We start from the raw sequence: 16,470 nt of genomic DNA on the forward strand, positions 1-16,470 counted from the left end.
ACCTGTTTACTCCAAGCACCAGTTCTGTTCAAGCACCTGTTTACTACAAGCACCAGTTTACTCCAAGCACCAGTTTCCAACAAGCACCAGTCCAGTTCAAGCACCTGTTCACTACAAGCACCAGTTTAATTCAAGCACCTGTTTACTATAAGGAGATTAGGGCTTGTCATCACAACAGGACATTTTATCAGATTTTCTGACTGAAGGATTGTGTTACCACAATTGCCTAATTATGCCCACTTGAAGGAGGGGTGAGTTTGGCAGAGAAACGCTACCTGTTGTCCAGAATCTCTTTCATCTCAATGACCTGACAGATTCCCTCCATGTGATAATTGATAACAGTGTATTTGTGAAGGCCTAGTTGCCAGTATGCAGCACTAAGTGGCCAGACTTAAGTGCAGTAATTATCACCTGCTAGGCAATCACGGCAGAACCAGGCACTGTTATGCTGACGGAAGTTGGCATTGTACCTTTGTCAGTGACCCAAGCACCAAGCATGGCAGGGAATGAGACGGATAACTGGGTCTTTTCTGGTATGACTGTAGTGAAGTATGTAGCTCCCTGGTTTTCCTTTTACTCTGAGTATCAGTGAGTGAGTTTAATTCAACGCCACTTTTAGCAATATCATGGAGACACTTCACACATTGTACCCGTGTGGGCAACTGAACACAGATCTTTGGCATGATGAGTGAAGACTTTGACCACTATGCTACCCCACTGCCTCAAAGTCTATGTTGTAAGTGATGTATGTGTACAAGGTCATGTACTGTGAGCTTATTGTGCATCAAGTGTCAGTTGGCCGCAGCAGATATTGTCCAACCTTGTGTGTTGTTTCCCTTACCCTGAGTAATATTGATGCCTTGTCTGCATGTGTGTGTGGGATTTTTACAAAGCAGGGTTGTCAGTTTCACTAGATCCTGAAATTTTCAGAGATTGTATTTGGTTCAACTAACGTGATAAGAACTCTCCCCAGGGAAGATTCGGAGTGAGATTTCTAGTGAGAGTTCATTTTCAGAAGAATTCGTAAGAAATTCGGTTTTGGGCTTGAGTTAGATATGAACAATTCTGAGATTGAATTCTGGCAGATGTAGTTTGAGAGAGGCTCCCTACAGGGATGGCTGTTACTACTCCAGGTAGAATCCCAGGAGCAAGTATGTAGTCAGTGCAAACTTAATGAAACTCCACACAGGGCTTTCAGCCCTGAATTGCCTCAGGACTGCAGCCATTTGGAAGAGAATGGTGCCCACATATGGTGGTGGTCTGTAAATAATACAGTATGGGAGCAGACAATCCAGCGATCAACAGCATGAGCATTGATCTGGACCATTGTGAAGTGATGACATCAGTTAACCAAGTCAGCAAGTCTAGCCACTCAATCCTGTTCATACATGATTGAAATCAGCAAGCATGGGCTACTGAAGATCAGTTCTAACGTGGAGGGGCAGTGGGATAACCTAGTGGTTAAAGCGTTCGCTCATCACGTCAAAGACCTGGGTTAGATTCTCCACATGGGTACAATGTGTGAAACCCATTTTCTGGTGTCCCCTGCCATGACATTGCTGGAATATTGCTATAGTCACTCACTCACTCACTCTAATGTGGACCTTCACAGGTCTCCTACATATTTGACACTTCTGAGCATGCTTTTTGTTACTGATATCTGTAATAAGATATAAATCTGATTACTTGCCTTCACAGTGAGGCATCAGCACTTGTAACATTGTGTCATTCATGAAAATAACATGGCATTTAATGATATAACAAGGAATGTAAGGTACTTTATGGAAAGAGATTGACAGAATATGATGGTCTACGTGAAAGGATTGACAAAACTTGATTATAAGTGTGCATGAAAGGGATTGATGAAACAATGGTATGCATGAAAGGGATTGACAAAATAACATGGTTTTGTGCATGAAAGAGATTGTCAAAAATAACATGCTTGTATGAAAGGAAATGACAAAAATAAAATGATGGTGTGCTTTAAAGGGATTGACATAACAACATGATGGTATTATGAAAGGGATTGACAATAGCAACATGATGGTGTGCATGAAAGAGACACTATCAACATAAAGGTCTGCATTAGCACCTCTAAATACAGGTTGCAGCAATTTAGAGCATTCAGTCAGAGCCCTAGAAAACATCCCATGTGTGCCTCCAAACACTGGTTACAGAGCCTTAGAGCATTCATTCAGAGCCCAAGACAACCTCCCATCTGTACCTCCAAACACTGGTTACAGAGCCTTAGAGCATTCATTCAGAGCCCAAGACAACCTCCCATCTGTACCTCCAAATACTGGTTACAGAGCCGTAGAGAATTCATTCATGGGCCCTGCACCTCCAAATAGTGGTTATAGAGCTTTACCTCAGTCAATGCAAAGATGGCATTGAAATGAAAGCCAACCAAATTGATGATCATAAAATGTATAAATATCAGTGTTGTTAAATGTGAAATGACTTCCCTTCCCTTTGTACAAGTTTCTATTGCCTATAGAAAGGGCTCCCACATCTCTATTCTGAATGTGGGTGTAGAAATCCCATTGAAAAGTTGGCGAAAGGCTGGATGTGGCCGCTACCGTGTCATTATCCTGGTGAATGCCCAGTCTCCACACACTGGCTGGATACAGCGGAAGTCAGAGCCAGGACACACTGGTAGGTGGGTGGGCTCTGTATATGTCATGCTAGACAATATGTAGGCAGGATATGAAGGTCCACTGACTCCACAGTACAAACTACTATCTGACAGATGTCTAATAACGTTTCTATGACTCCATGGAACAGCCTAATGTCTGATAGATAGTGTAGATGTCTATTACTGTTTCTAGAGATGACCCCATGGTACAATCTAATGCCTGACAGATAGTGTAGATGTCTAATGCTGTTTCTGCAAATGACTCCATGGTAGAACTTAATGCCTGATAGATATAGTGTGGATGTCTAATGCTGTTTCTAGAGCTGACACCAAGGTACAACCAAATGCCTGATAGATATAGCGTAGATGTGTAATGCTGTTTCTAGAGCTGACACCATGGTACAATCAAATGAGTGATAGATATAGTGTAGATGTGTAATGCTGTTTCTAGAGCTGACACCATGGTACAATCAAATGAGTGATAGATATAGCGTAGATGTGTAATGCTGTTTCTAGAGCTGACACCATGGTACAGCCTTATGTCCGATAGATACTGTAGATGTCTAATGCTGTTTCTAGTGAAGACACCATGGTACAGCCTAATGTCTGATAAATGTAGTGTAGAAGTCTAATGTTGTTTTTATAAATGACTATATCGTATGACCTAATGTTCACGCAAGATTTCTGCCTGTTGATGGAAATGTGTTTCAGTTAATACGCAATGACTGCAGGTTTAGTGTTTGAATGTATTACAATGGTTGACTGTGTTACCTGTTATTATGTTATCCTGTTCGTATCACTGACTGACCAGGCTTTACTCTGACCAATGTTGAGGGAGGGACAACGATTTAACAGTTTGCATCATGAAAGGCAGATCATCTCATCACATTGCAGAAAATCTGCCAACTTAGAGGTCTTGATTAAATAGTTTGGCTGATGTACTTGGGAAAGAAAGTTTGACTTACATGAAGAAGGTTGGAGCATTCTGCCTGCACATTGGTGGATAACTTGCAGCAGTTATTGCAGAAAGCTGTATGCTTATGATGAAGGGGTTAATTGCATGTGATTTTTTGTAGCAAAAAGCAATCTCACTTAACATCTATTGTGAAAATCGTCATCTCTTCTGCAAAACTCATATTTTCCGCTATATACATTCATGTTATTTATCAATCTGTCAGTTTGATTTCAAGACTCTATCTAGATGTGCACACTCCTATCAATACAATCAATGTGTTCCCTAGGGGATATAAGAGCATCCATCGTCACTGAAAGAAGTGTGGTTGATGATATCCATGTGTGTATAGAGGGACTGGAGTGATGTTGTATGTGCAGGCACGGACAGCAGGGAGTTACTTGAATGTAATACATCTTGACTGCACCTCATGCTGACAAGTCAGTGGCAAGAAGACTGGAGGAGGACTCTGTCACCTCAACAACACCAACACATCCACTTGCAGAAATTGCAGTTATAACAAGCTAGTTTAATGTACTCTTTCATAGGCACTTGATGCTGCAACGCCATCACCAACATGCTCCATCACAGACACACACTATCACGTACATACTCTCCATCCTACACACACCATCACAGACACACACTATCACATACACGCTCCATTGTACAGACACCATCACAGACCTACACCATCACAGACTCACACCATCACAGACACACACCATCACAGACTCACACCATCACAAACACACACCATTTCAGACACACACCATCATGTACACACATTCCATCCAACACACACCATGACATACACACACTCCATCCAACACACACCATGACATACACACACCATCACTCACACACATGCTCCATCAGACACACACTCCATCCAACACACCATCACAGACACACACTCCATCCAACACACACCATCACAGACTCACACCATCATGTAGACACACACCATCCAACACACACCATCACAGACACACATCATCACATACACACACACCATCACAGACACACACCATCACATACACATGCTCCATACAACACACACCATCACAGACACACATGCTCCATCACACACACACACACTCCATCCAACACACACCATCACAGACACACACTCCATCCAACACACACCATCACACACACACACTCCATCCAACACACACCATCACAGACACACACTCCGTCCAGCACACACCATCACACACACACACTCCATCCAACACACACCATCACAGACACACACTCCGTCCAGCACACACCATCACAGACACACACTCCATCCAACACACACCATCACAGACACACACCATCACATACACATACACCATGAAAATCACCCCATCACAGACACACTTGCTCCATTACACACACACTCCATTACACACTCCATCCAACACACCATCACAGACACTCCATCCTACACACACTATCACACACACCACTACAGACACACAGGTGATGGGCTGAATAATCCTGTGGCTGTAACAGTCAGTCTTCGGTCTTGGCTGAGATGAATGTGCTTTAACTATGGGTTGAAGAAGGGGATTTCTGTGCACTAATGATGTTTGTGTCTCAGTGTCAAGTTAATGAGGTGTGAATGTCCTCCCTTATCTCTGTCCCCTTGCCTTGAAGTGAGCTGGTGTGTTGTAAGGTGCATATTGATACGCTCAGTCACTGACATCACTGACTGCAAGAGTTTGGTCATTCAGGGAAGAAAAACCACTTTGTCTTAAAATGTCACAACCCTGTAAACAGGAAATTCTACCCTTCTTTCCTGTTTTCTTTTGTAGCTGCTTGATTATTTTCTTAATATCCTGTAGCACTTTTGCTTAGATCATGTTACCATGACGATGTAATTATTCTACAAGGAAATGGAAAATCTTTGGTAAACTGTTTTTGTTTATATTATGTTGAAAGTGACATAGATGAAGGTACTTTTGATGCTGTAAAATGTTTAAGTGCTTTAAAATTAATGAAAAAAATTACTATTCACTGTGTATTACACCATACTAAAAAGGGAGCTTAAATGTAGTTTCTTTTCTGACATTTGCTCATGATGGAAAGTTAATGTTCATTCTGATATGCATTTGATAGGTCAAATGAGATGCTTGATCAGAATGAATTGCTACAGAGCACACAAACCATGTAATAGTGAAGGGCCAGCAATTTAGAGATATGATTACCAGTTATGTTTTAAACAGTAATAACTTTATTATTTATTTGTGGAAAATGCCAATATTTCTGATGATATTAGGCTCTGTATTAGACGTGTATGCTGGCATTTGCTTCTTGCCCACATCTGTGAGCACTTCCTTCATGGCAACAGTCAGATCAGCCCTTTAACATTGCTACTATTATGCAAGACCAGTGGAGTGTTCACCTAGATTGGAGAACCAACACCAGGTAAAGTTTTGTGCCAAGGTACCTTCATGTATCTCTGGTGTGGGAGGAGAAGGAGAAGGTCTGTTGTGGGTTGGTCGTGACTTCAAACACCGTCTGTAAATGTTTGAATTGTGCGTGATGTTGTGAAAGTCAATTGACGGACAGCAAGCGTGGCTGTAGCTGGCGTTCATGCATTGCAGCACTGTCACAGTATGGAAGAATTGTCACAGATAACTGATACAATAGATCTCCAGTCATGGTTCAGTGAATCCTTGAACTGCCATCGGGTGTAAACACTGGAGTGTCACTGATTGATAATCTCACTAATTGTTTCCAAGTTCACTCTAGTTCACTGCAGTTCAGTGACTCACCAAGTGGCTAGTAAAAGACACAGGAGTGTTGTATTGATGGCTGTTGAATTTTAGATGGTAAAGGGAAACAGTTAGTGTTGATGCTGGCGTGTGCCTGCCCCCCAGGACTGTGCACAGGACATGGGAGCCATATACTGTACCGATGGTAGATAAACACCCAGAGGACACTCCCTAGACACATTCACAACAGGAATATTTAGGTAAGAATTATTTGAAAACATATTTTTGTGATAAATTTTCAGTTCTTTTGTGTTACAACATGTAAATGATTGAACTGGTTTTATTCATAACAGAATCCCTAAATAAATACATTGTTGACTTTGATCTTGGCACTGTGATTATTGTAATTCTATATTATGGGAGTTCCCATGGCTGAAGCGCTATGATCACTTTGTGCAAGAATACCCAGGCCTAAAAGCAGCTGTGTAAGATTAACATATCAACTTTGTTTATGAAATATGACTTCTACACTTGAGCTGGTGTCACTGCTGGTCTTAATTTGATCTACATCAAATGCAAAGGAGAAGTATTGCTACAGAATAAATGAAGCTTTGATGGTTTGCAAGTTTATATTGGTTGTAATATATATAATTATATTTTTACTGAACAACAGTGGAATCTTGACATTTAGAACTGTTAGCCACAGTCTACAGCTGATGTCAACAGTGGCAGCCTATCACTCCCTTTGTCAGGTTGCAACAAGATGGAACTCCCTCACCAAATTTTATGAATGTAGGTGACACGTTAATTTCTGTTTCCATTCCAATGTATCTCTATCTCCATGTTATTTTTAAAATATTGTGGAATATAATTGTCTCAGTGTGCACTGAACAACCTCTTACAGTTACTGTACAGGAGATCCAACTGTTGTTCTGGAAGGTAGGGAACACTGTTGATTGTGTTCTGTGTTGGAGGGCATGGAACACTGTTGATGGTGTTCTGTGTTGGAGGGTAGGGAACACTGTTGATGATGTTCTGTGTTGGAGTGTCGTGAACACTGTTGCTGTTCTGTGTTGGAGTGTAGGGATCACTGTTGACGATATACTTTGTTGGAGGGCATGGAACAGTGTTGATGATGTTCTGTGTTGGAGTGTCGTGAACACTGTTGCTGTTCTGTGTTGGAGTGTAGGGATCACTGTTGATGATATACTTTGTTGGAGGGCATGGAACAGTGTTGATGATGTTCTGTGTTGGAGTGTCGTGAACACTGTTGATGATGTACTGTGTTGGAGGTTAGGGAACACTGTTGTTGATGTTCTGTGTTGGAGGGCATGGAACACTGTTGATGATGTTCTGTGTTGGAGGGTAGGGAACACTGTTGATGATGTACTGTGTTGGAGGTTAGGGAACACTGTTGATGATGTACTGTGTTGGAGGTTAGGGAACACTGTTGATGATGTTCTGTGTTGGAGGGTAGGGAACACTGTTGATGATGTTCTGTGTTGGAGGGCATGGAACACTGTTGATGATGTTCTGTGTTGGAGGGCATGGAACACTGTTGATGATGTTCTGTGTTGGAGGGTAGGGAACACTGTTGATGAAGTTCTGTGTTGGAGGTTAGGGAACACTGTTGATGATGTACTGTGTTGGAGGGCATGGAACACTGTTGATGATGTTCTGTGTTGGAGGGTAGGGAACACTGTTGATGATGTACTGTGTTGGAGGGTAGGGAACACTGTTGATGATGTACTGTGTTGGAGGTTAGGGAACACTGTTGATGATGTACTGTGTTGGAGGGTAGGGAACACTGTTGATGATGTTCTGTGTTGGAGGGTAGGGAACACTGTTGATGAAGTTCTGTGTTGGAGGTTAGGGAACACTGTTGATGATGTACTGTGTTGGAGGGCATGGAACACTGTTGATGATGTTCTGTGTTGGAGGGTAGGGAACACTGTTGATGATGTACTGTGTTGGAGGGCATGGAACACTGTTGATGATGTACTGTGTTGGAGGTTAGGGAACACTGTTGATGATGTACTGTGTTGGAGGTTAGGGAACACTGTTGATGATGTTCTGTGTTGGAGGGTAGGGAACACTGTTGATGAAGTTCTGTGTTGGAGTGTAGGGAACACTGTTGTTGAAGTTCTGTGTTGGAGGGCATGGAACACTGTTGATTGTGTTCTGTGTTGTAGGGTAGGGAACACTGTTGATGATGTTCTGTGTTGGAGGGTAGGGAACACTGTTGATGAAGTTCTGTGTTGGAGGTTAGGGAACACTGTTGATGATGTACTGTGTTGGAGGGCATGGAACACTGTTGATGATGTTCTGTGTTGGAGGGTAGGGAACACTGTTGATGATGTTCTGTGTTGGAGGGTAGGGAACACTGTTGATGATGTACTGTGTTGGAGGTTAGGGAACACTGTTGATGATGTACTGTGTTGGAGGGCATGGAACACTGTTGATGATGTTCTGTGTTGGAGGGCATGGAACACTGTTGTTGAAGTTCTGTGTTGGAGGGTATGGAACACTGTTGATGATGTACTGTGTTGGAGGTTAGGGAACACTGTTGTTGATGTTCTGTGTAGGAGGGTAGGGAACACTGTTGATGATGTACTGTGTTGGAGGGCATGGAACACTGTTGATGATGTACTGTGGTGGAGGGCATGGAACAGTGTTGATGATGTTCTGTGTTGGAGGGCATGGAACACTGTTGATGAAGTTCTGTGTTGGAGGGCATGGAACACTGTTGATGAAGTTCTGTGTTGGAGGGCATGGAACACTGTTGTTGTACTGTGTTGGAGGGCATGGAACACTGTTGATGATGTTCTGTGTTGGAGGGCATGGAACAGTGTTGATGATGTTCTGTGTTGGAGGGCATGGAACACTGTTGATGATGTTCTGTGTTGGAGGGCATGGAACACTGTTGATGATGTACTGTGTTGGAGGGTAGGGAACACTGTTGATGATGTTCTGTGTTGGAGGGTAGGGAACACTGTTGATGAGATACTGTGTTGGAGGGTATGAAACACTGTTGATGATGTTCTGTGTTGGAGGGTAGGGAACACTGTTGATGAAGTTCTGTGTTGGAGGGCATGGAACACTGTTGATTGTGTTCTGTGTTGTAGGGTAGGGAACACTGTTGATGATGTTCTGTTTTGGAGGGCATGGAACACTATTGTTGATGTTCTGTGTTGGAGTGTAGGGAACACTGTTGTTGATGTTCTGTGTTGGAGGGCATGGAACACTATTGTTGATGTTCTGTGTTGGAGTGTAGGGAACACTGTTGATGATGTTCTGTGTTGGAGGGTAGGGAACGCTGTTGTTGATGTTCTGTGTTGGAGGGTAGGGAACACTGTTGATGATGTTCTGTGTTGGAGGGTAGGGAACACTGTTGATGATGTTCTGTGTTGGAGTGTAGGGAACACTGTTGTTTATGTTCTGTGTTGGAGGGTAGGGAACACTGTTGATGATGTTCTGTGTTGGAGGGTAGGGAACACTGTTGATGATGTACTGTGTTGGAGTGTAGGGAACACTGTTGTTGCTGTTCTGTGTTGGAGGGTAGGGAACACTAGTGTTGATGTTCTGTGTTGGAGTGTAGGGAACACTATTGTTGATGTTCTGTGTTGGAGGGTAGTGAACACTGTTGTTGATGTTCTGTGTTGGAGGGCATGGAACACTATTGTTGATGTTCTGTGTTGGAGGGCATGGAACACTGTTGTTGTACTGTTTTGGAGGGTAGTGAACACTTTTGTTGATGTTCTGTGTTGGAGGGGTGTACAATTGGTAGTAAGCCACCAGGAGATGATAATGGTTTCACTAGGCATGGTTTCTCATCACTTTCAGTATCTTGATGTGGTCAATAAGCAGATTTCTTTACTACTGTTTGTAGACTTATACTATAACTGCATGGTTATTGACAAGTTTAAGTGTTTATAGGAAGATGTTGTCGATATATGTACATACGCTATGCAGGTGGAGACCGCTGCAGCTCACCCGGAGCAGGGACTTCCCTTGTCTTAACAGGCCAATGAGTACTGTATTCATCACCCCAGGTTTGCCACTGGATCTCTAACACAACTGTTATGATAGTTTAGCTGCCATGGACACCTAATGAAACAAAAATATTTTTGATCACAGAAAACTTGTTTTCCAGATGGTGTATTGATCATGAAACTTTCTCTCATACCCTTTGAGGTTTCAAACATCATTGATCTGAAATTTCAATGTCGTCTTTGTTGCAGGCATATCAAAATATGCTTTTGTTTGGAGTGGTGGAGGATTAAAATGTGTAGGCAGATTGCTGGTGAACTAACTGCTGTATATAGACAGTAGCCAACATTCAGTGAGGGATAAGTTACTGTAAGTGCACTGTCACACTATGTACATGAAGCAGCAAGTGCACTTTCACACTATGTACACTATAGTATGTGCACTGTCACACTGTACATTACAGTAAGTGCACTGACACATTATGTACACCATCTCTGTGCATACAGTCTATCCTACTGCAACTGTGACCAGGACTTGCTTGATTATCTGAGCTGAAGACAGAGACTTTGCTTTTCAAATGTAAAATGAGGTGTCCAACGGTAAATGTTTTTTGTTCACATGGGCAAACTGACTGTCGTTCATGCTTAAGGATTTCCCACTGAATCAGCATTTCAGAGAAATAAAGTTTCAGTCCTTAAAACACTTTATAATACATCATGTGAAACATGACCAGTAGTAGTAACGGTCACATGCAATGTAAAACACAGCTTTGCAGATTCTGATATCTTTTGAAAAAATGTGAAAGAAAATATGCCTGTGAAATGTGAGTTCAAACGATTCACTAAACGCATGCGCAGTGAATAAGTTCCGGAACTTAAAACAGAATGCATGCCCGGAGTATGAGGTCATGAGCAGTAGTCTAGTCCTGGCTGTGTACACAAACAAGTAAATAATCTACTCATTACATAAAAATAAACTTGTTGATTGTAGTAAGCAGCCTCTGTCACAGAGAAAGCTCATTGTCTGGTTTATTGATACCTATATTCCTGCCTGCCTGTCTGCTAAAGTCAATATGCAACACACAGCTTCAATCTATGACCACATGCAGTTTGAACTTCACACCTATCAGGCTATATGCCATAGCAAAATAAATTGATTTATGACCCGTGCACCCAAGTCCTGTCTCTCCCACATTATGTAATTAGGCAGGTGTGATACTTGTACACATGACAATTTTTTATGTCTGTGGGTTGCAAACAAACTCCATCCATTTTTCTCAGATGACTGGATCTGACGGAAACTGGTGCAAACTCTAGATTTTGTCAGTTTCAAGTCCTTCTTTGTACTTGGACGAATGACAGTTTCCAGCCATGCACTATTTCACCATCTCTACTGTGATTTTTTATTTAATTGAACACAAATTCAGGGAACATGTTTTTACAAAACCCAACATTTCTAAATACATCCTTTATGGATAACAACTTCTTCTAATGTATATGATTTTGTCTGACAACGGTATATGAATCCATACTGAAACGATGCATCAAGTACAATAAAAGAAGTTGTTATCCATAAAGAATCTTACTTTCTTGTAACTCACCATACTTCTAAAATGCCCATCAAACAGATCATCTTTCTGTACACACTATGAGCCCTCAGCATATCAGCAAATGAACCAGCCAATTGAAAGCTGTCGTTACACTAGAGTGCACAACCACTAGCTATGACTGGGTTCGGTCTGAAGAAGGCTTCGTGTTGAGGGAAGTAAGCCCAAGTACAAAATATTGCACTTTTGAATTGCAATTGTATGCTTATAATTGTGTATATTTGTTTTTTTTACAAGCAGCAATGTATATTACATGTCATTAATAAGTGATAATTATGTTTGATTTTTTGGTTGCATGTGACCTTTAAATCTATATAGAGCCTGAATCCTAGGTTTGCTCTAATCGATTGGTCGGATGCACTGTTGAAAAGAAATGTTTTTAGTTCTCTTTTGAATGGAATGATGTCTGATAAGTTCTTCCCGTTCTCAGGTATTTTATTAATATTGTGTCAACTTCATCGTGATTGGACTAATTATGTCTCAATTTTTGTCCAAACGGTTTCAAATGAATATTATTGCCTCTAAAGAAAGGGTTTTTGACATGAACAAGGTATTGAGAAGTTGATGATGGCACGTGTGAATACAACGTCCCTAAATTACAGACATGTGACACAAGGCCAGGTAGAATTGGGTTTAATACCTGATACCAGGCATCAAGTGAGAGGCAAGTACAGTGGAAGTGAGAGACACGTGCCTGTGCACTGGACCATATCGGCAGGTGGCTACTGTGATTTCTCTTTTGTGTGTGCCTTGTCAACTGTCACAGACCAACAATGATAGATACTCTATTGCTTGCCATGCATATTGGCCAATACAATCAAAAGTGATTTGAGTGGAGGTTTACGAAAGGTATCAGTCCACAAGGTTTTGCTGAATTGTTTACAGTACAGCATAGGTTGGACAAGAGACTGTGTGACTTTTTTCAGCATGAGCTGAATTCAGGATTAGAGTGTGAAAGGTTTATTTCTGGAAGGGTAGGTGTAAATTTTAAGCATATGTATCATGTGTTTTAAGTTTTTTTTAACATAGTTGACATATTATTTAAGAACCATGTGGAAATCAAATTGGTCATGTAGGTGTGGTGTCCAAAATTTTGAGAAGTATTGTTAATATTCATCTTTGTAGTGTATTCCTCTCCATTGATACCAAATTTCAATTTCAGTTTTGTTTTTGTTTTATGTTACAGTTACCATTTACATATGAGGAAATTGGTTACAAAGCATATATGCTGAAAGGCAAAAGAAATGTGTATTTTGGAAATGATTTAAACCTGTCATTTTCTGATATACACTAGAAGTCAGGTTTGAGGAAAACATTTCTCATGGGCATATACACTGTTTTGCCCAATGAAGTATTGTATAAAATTGAGGTGAGAAATGTTTTCATTCGTGGAAAAGGAAGACAAACACAACATCAGAATCCAGTTGCATGTGCATCATGAATGCATTTAGGCGTCAATTGCCCTTTTGAATGGCAATCATTCACTAGTGTTCAGGACACAGCAGCTATGGCTAGCTGTACAAGAGATCAACAACAAGCCATTGGACATCTACACAATCTCCAGCGACTTTTCTTTTGCCTTTCAGAATATAATAACATGTACCTGTTTTTTTTTTATATTTATGATGTAAAAAAGGATGGTATTTGAGTGCTTCCCATGTATGTAGATCAAGTAAGATATTCCTTTGACAGATCTCAGCAGGACAGTCTACAGACCAGCTGTTGACCGTTACTGACTCAAAGAGGGTTGAGTACCTGTTATGTAGTGTCAGCACTGGATTCTGTAGTGGTCAGCCTGTCTCACTCCCAGAAGTCAGAGCAGCATGACTCATGGTTATGTAGGCATGCCATGCAGGCTTGATTTAGTGCTTTGTTACTTGCACTGGTGCAGCCCAAAATTATAAAGTGCAACTTTGTTATTAGTCTAGCAATTTTTGAGTGGGTAAACATCTAAATAAAACATGTAAATAAAACAAAAGCGTATTTTTTACGTAGTGCAGTAAAAGCAGTGCATCTGGAATTTGTTTGATGCAGCTAGATTTATATCTTAGGTTGCACCTGGTGCAAGTAGGTTCTCATCTGTTAATCAAGCCCTGCATATTGTGAGACACATTGTGTCAGCCCATCTTATCTCTTAGATGTTGACACATGGAAATGTTGCTCATCAGATTGTCCGATTACTGGGGATGTTAGACTAAATAAATGAGACTAAGTTACATTTATTCAATTTGTTACCAACAAAAGCATTGGATAAAGCTGATTGTCAGATAAACAGAGGTCGGATTAACAAGACTTGACCGCATGTTGTCAGACACATTGTGTCAGCCTGTCTAATCTCCTAGAAGTCAAGACATAGAAATATAGACATGTTTTCAGACGCATTGTGTGAACCATCTCTCCTCCCAGAAGATGACACATGGAATATAGATATGTATGTTTTCAGACACATTGTGTCAGCCTGTCTCCTATCCTAGAAGATGACACATGGAAATATAGACATGTATGTTTTCAGACACATTGTGTGAACCATCTCTCCTCCCAGAAGATGACACATGGAATATAGATATGTATGTTTTCAGACACACTGTGTCAGCCTGTCTCCTATCCTAGAAGATGACACATGGAAATATAGACATGTATGTTTTCAGACACATTGTGTGAACCATCTCTCCTCCCAGAAGAAGACAAATGGAATATAGATATGTATGTTTTCAGACACATTGTGTCAGCCTGTCTCCTCTCTTAGAAGATAATGTTGTCTCTGGGCTGCACTTGTGTCTTGTTTACTGTTTGTTCCATTTCTGGCTCCAATCATAACCTGGCTAGCTATTCTCGAAACGTTCTTAACCCTACGTAGTCCTTTTACCCCATTCTTAACACATTGGCTACGACCAAAGTTAAGAATTCTTAGGGCTAGAAAAGTTTCGAGAATAAGGGCCCTGCTGGTCAATCGCACATTGTGTAAGGTCTTTATGTTGCAGATAGCTATGCAGAGTCTGGTTTATTTTCAAAAGAAGTAACAGAGAACATTTAATCTAGTATATGAATTTCTGCGTGGACATTTTCTGCTGTTTACTACAAGATTCTCAGATTATGGACTGTGAGAGCTAACACATTAACTTACATTATAAGTTGTTCACTGGTCCGTCGGGGGCCATGGGCTTGTGTACCCTCGAGGTTTGTTTATGTTCATGAACACACCTCGAAGGTACATGAGCCCATGGACCCCGAGGGACCAGTGAACAATGTATTTATCTTACCGAACATCTGAATTTTAATTTTGAACTGTTTGAAGCACTTCTGTTGAATGAGAGGTGAATCACCATTTTGCAGACAACACAAGGTAAACAGATTTAGAGTTATCTCCCTTCCATTGATTTTCAGTCGCAAAACATCGGTAATTTCCGAGCTTGATGTGTGATTCAATGTTATTCGAGGTAAAAAAGTTCTACCACTAAGCACCAGAAGAGTTTGGAATTCCCAGCGGTGTACATTGAAAATAATACATTGCCTGTAAGCGGGGTACATTGAAAATAACAGAATAGCGCTTAGCCAATCAGAAAGCGACATTCATGTGTCAGGTAAGATAAACACAAATGTAGGAATGTTGTGTTTCACAGCTCTGTGCAGCAGCCACCGCTGCCATGTACAGATGTAGGTGGGAGAGGATGCTTTCTGTATATTGAGTAAAAGGTCTACAGTTGAGTATGTAAGGCCACACCAACAGGTGTATCACGTCACAAGGCCAAGAAGATTTGGTTCTGTCTGTTGATACTTTGTGTCGTCAAGTTGCTATCTATTTCTCAAGAATCCAGTAAAACATGATTTTGGATACCATTGCTGTTATGTAAATACAGGATTAAATCATTGAAGGGCATTTTGAAATGGAATACATAAGAAAAGCGAAATTTATGGACATCAGCTTCTCTAAATTGTGAATAACACAATGTTTTATTCACAATGAAGAAGTTGACATCTATGAATCTTGCTTTTATTAAATACAGGATGACCATTGACAGACATGTATGCATCTCCTGAAGCAGATAATTTGAGTTACCACAAGTACTATATGACTAACGCGGTATGCATTTTGAGTTAGTGGTGTCAGTTGATGGTGTATTTCAATAGGCATTGCCACCTGTCAAAATGCACTTACCTTTGTCAGCCAATGTTGTGACAAATGACTGATACAGACTTGACAGGGCATATCTAGGTAGACTGACCTTGGAGTATGAGGGCATAGTGGGCGAGCTGGCTAAAGCGCCAGGCTAGTGATCCACCGAGATTGAGGTGTCGGGATCGAGCCCACCTGTGACCGGGTGTAAAAACCATGGAGTCAGACTCTGTCAGTGTTGTCACAACCCCTAGTGTACAGTACACAACCCTGTGCACTTAAAAGAACCCATGAATCCGTTGGTATATGACCAGATGGTGGCCACATGAACACATGCATACACCTAGTTGCGGGTACAGCAACGTGCAGTAAACTTGGACAAAGTGCTGTGACTATATATGTGTCCCAATCCACCCAGCTGTCAATTGGGTACCTCGTTAGGATGAGAGAGCCACAATAAAC

General features: G+C 41.2%; 1 protein-coding gene across 1 annotated transcript in view; it reads right to left on the minus strand.

Moving 5' to 3' along the window:
- The window catches only part of LOC137272754 (uncharacterized), a 47,880-nt gene extending 31,745 nt beyond the window's left edge, over positions 1-16,135 (minus strand). The window contains exons 1-5 of the mRNA XM_067805146.1: positions 16,118-16,135; positions 8,861-10,057; positions 8,357-8,551; positions 7,745-7,903; positions 7,201-7,579 (exon numbers count right to left, since the gene is read on the minus strand). Of these exons, the coding sequence (XP_067661247.1) occupies positions 7,201-7,579; positions 7,745-7,903; positions 8,357-8,551; positions 8,861-10,057; positions 16,118-16,135 (1,948 nt within the window). The remainder of the gene's footprint in view (positions 1-7,200; positions 7,580-7,744; positions 7,904-8,356; positions 8,552-8,860; positions 10,058-16,117) is intronic.
- Between the last annotated feature and the right edge of the window lie 335 nt (positions 16,136-16,470).

This window comes from Haliotis asinina, chromosome 1, assembly GCF_037392515.1.
Source record: "Haliotis asinina isolate JCU_RB_2024 chromosome 1, JCU_Hal_asi_v2, whole genome shotgun sequence".
Classification (NCBI taxonomy): domain Eukaryota; kingdom Metazoa; phylum Mollusca; class Gastropoda; order Lepetellida; family Haliotidae; genus Haliotis; species Haliotis asinina.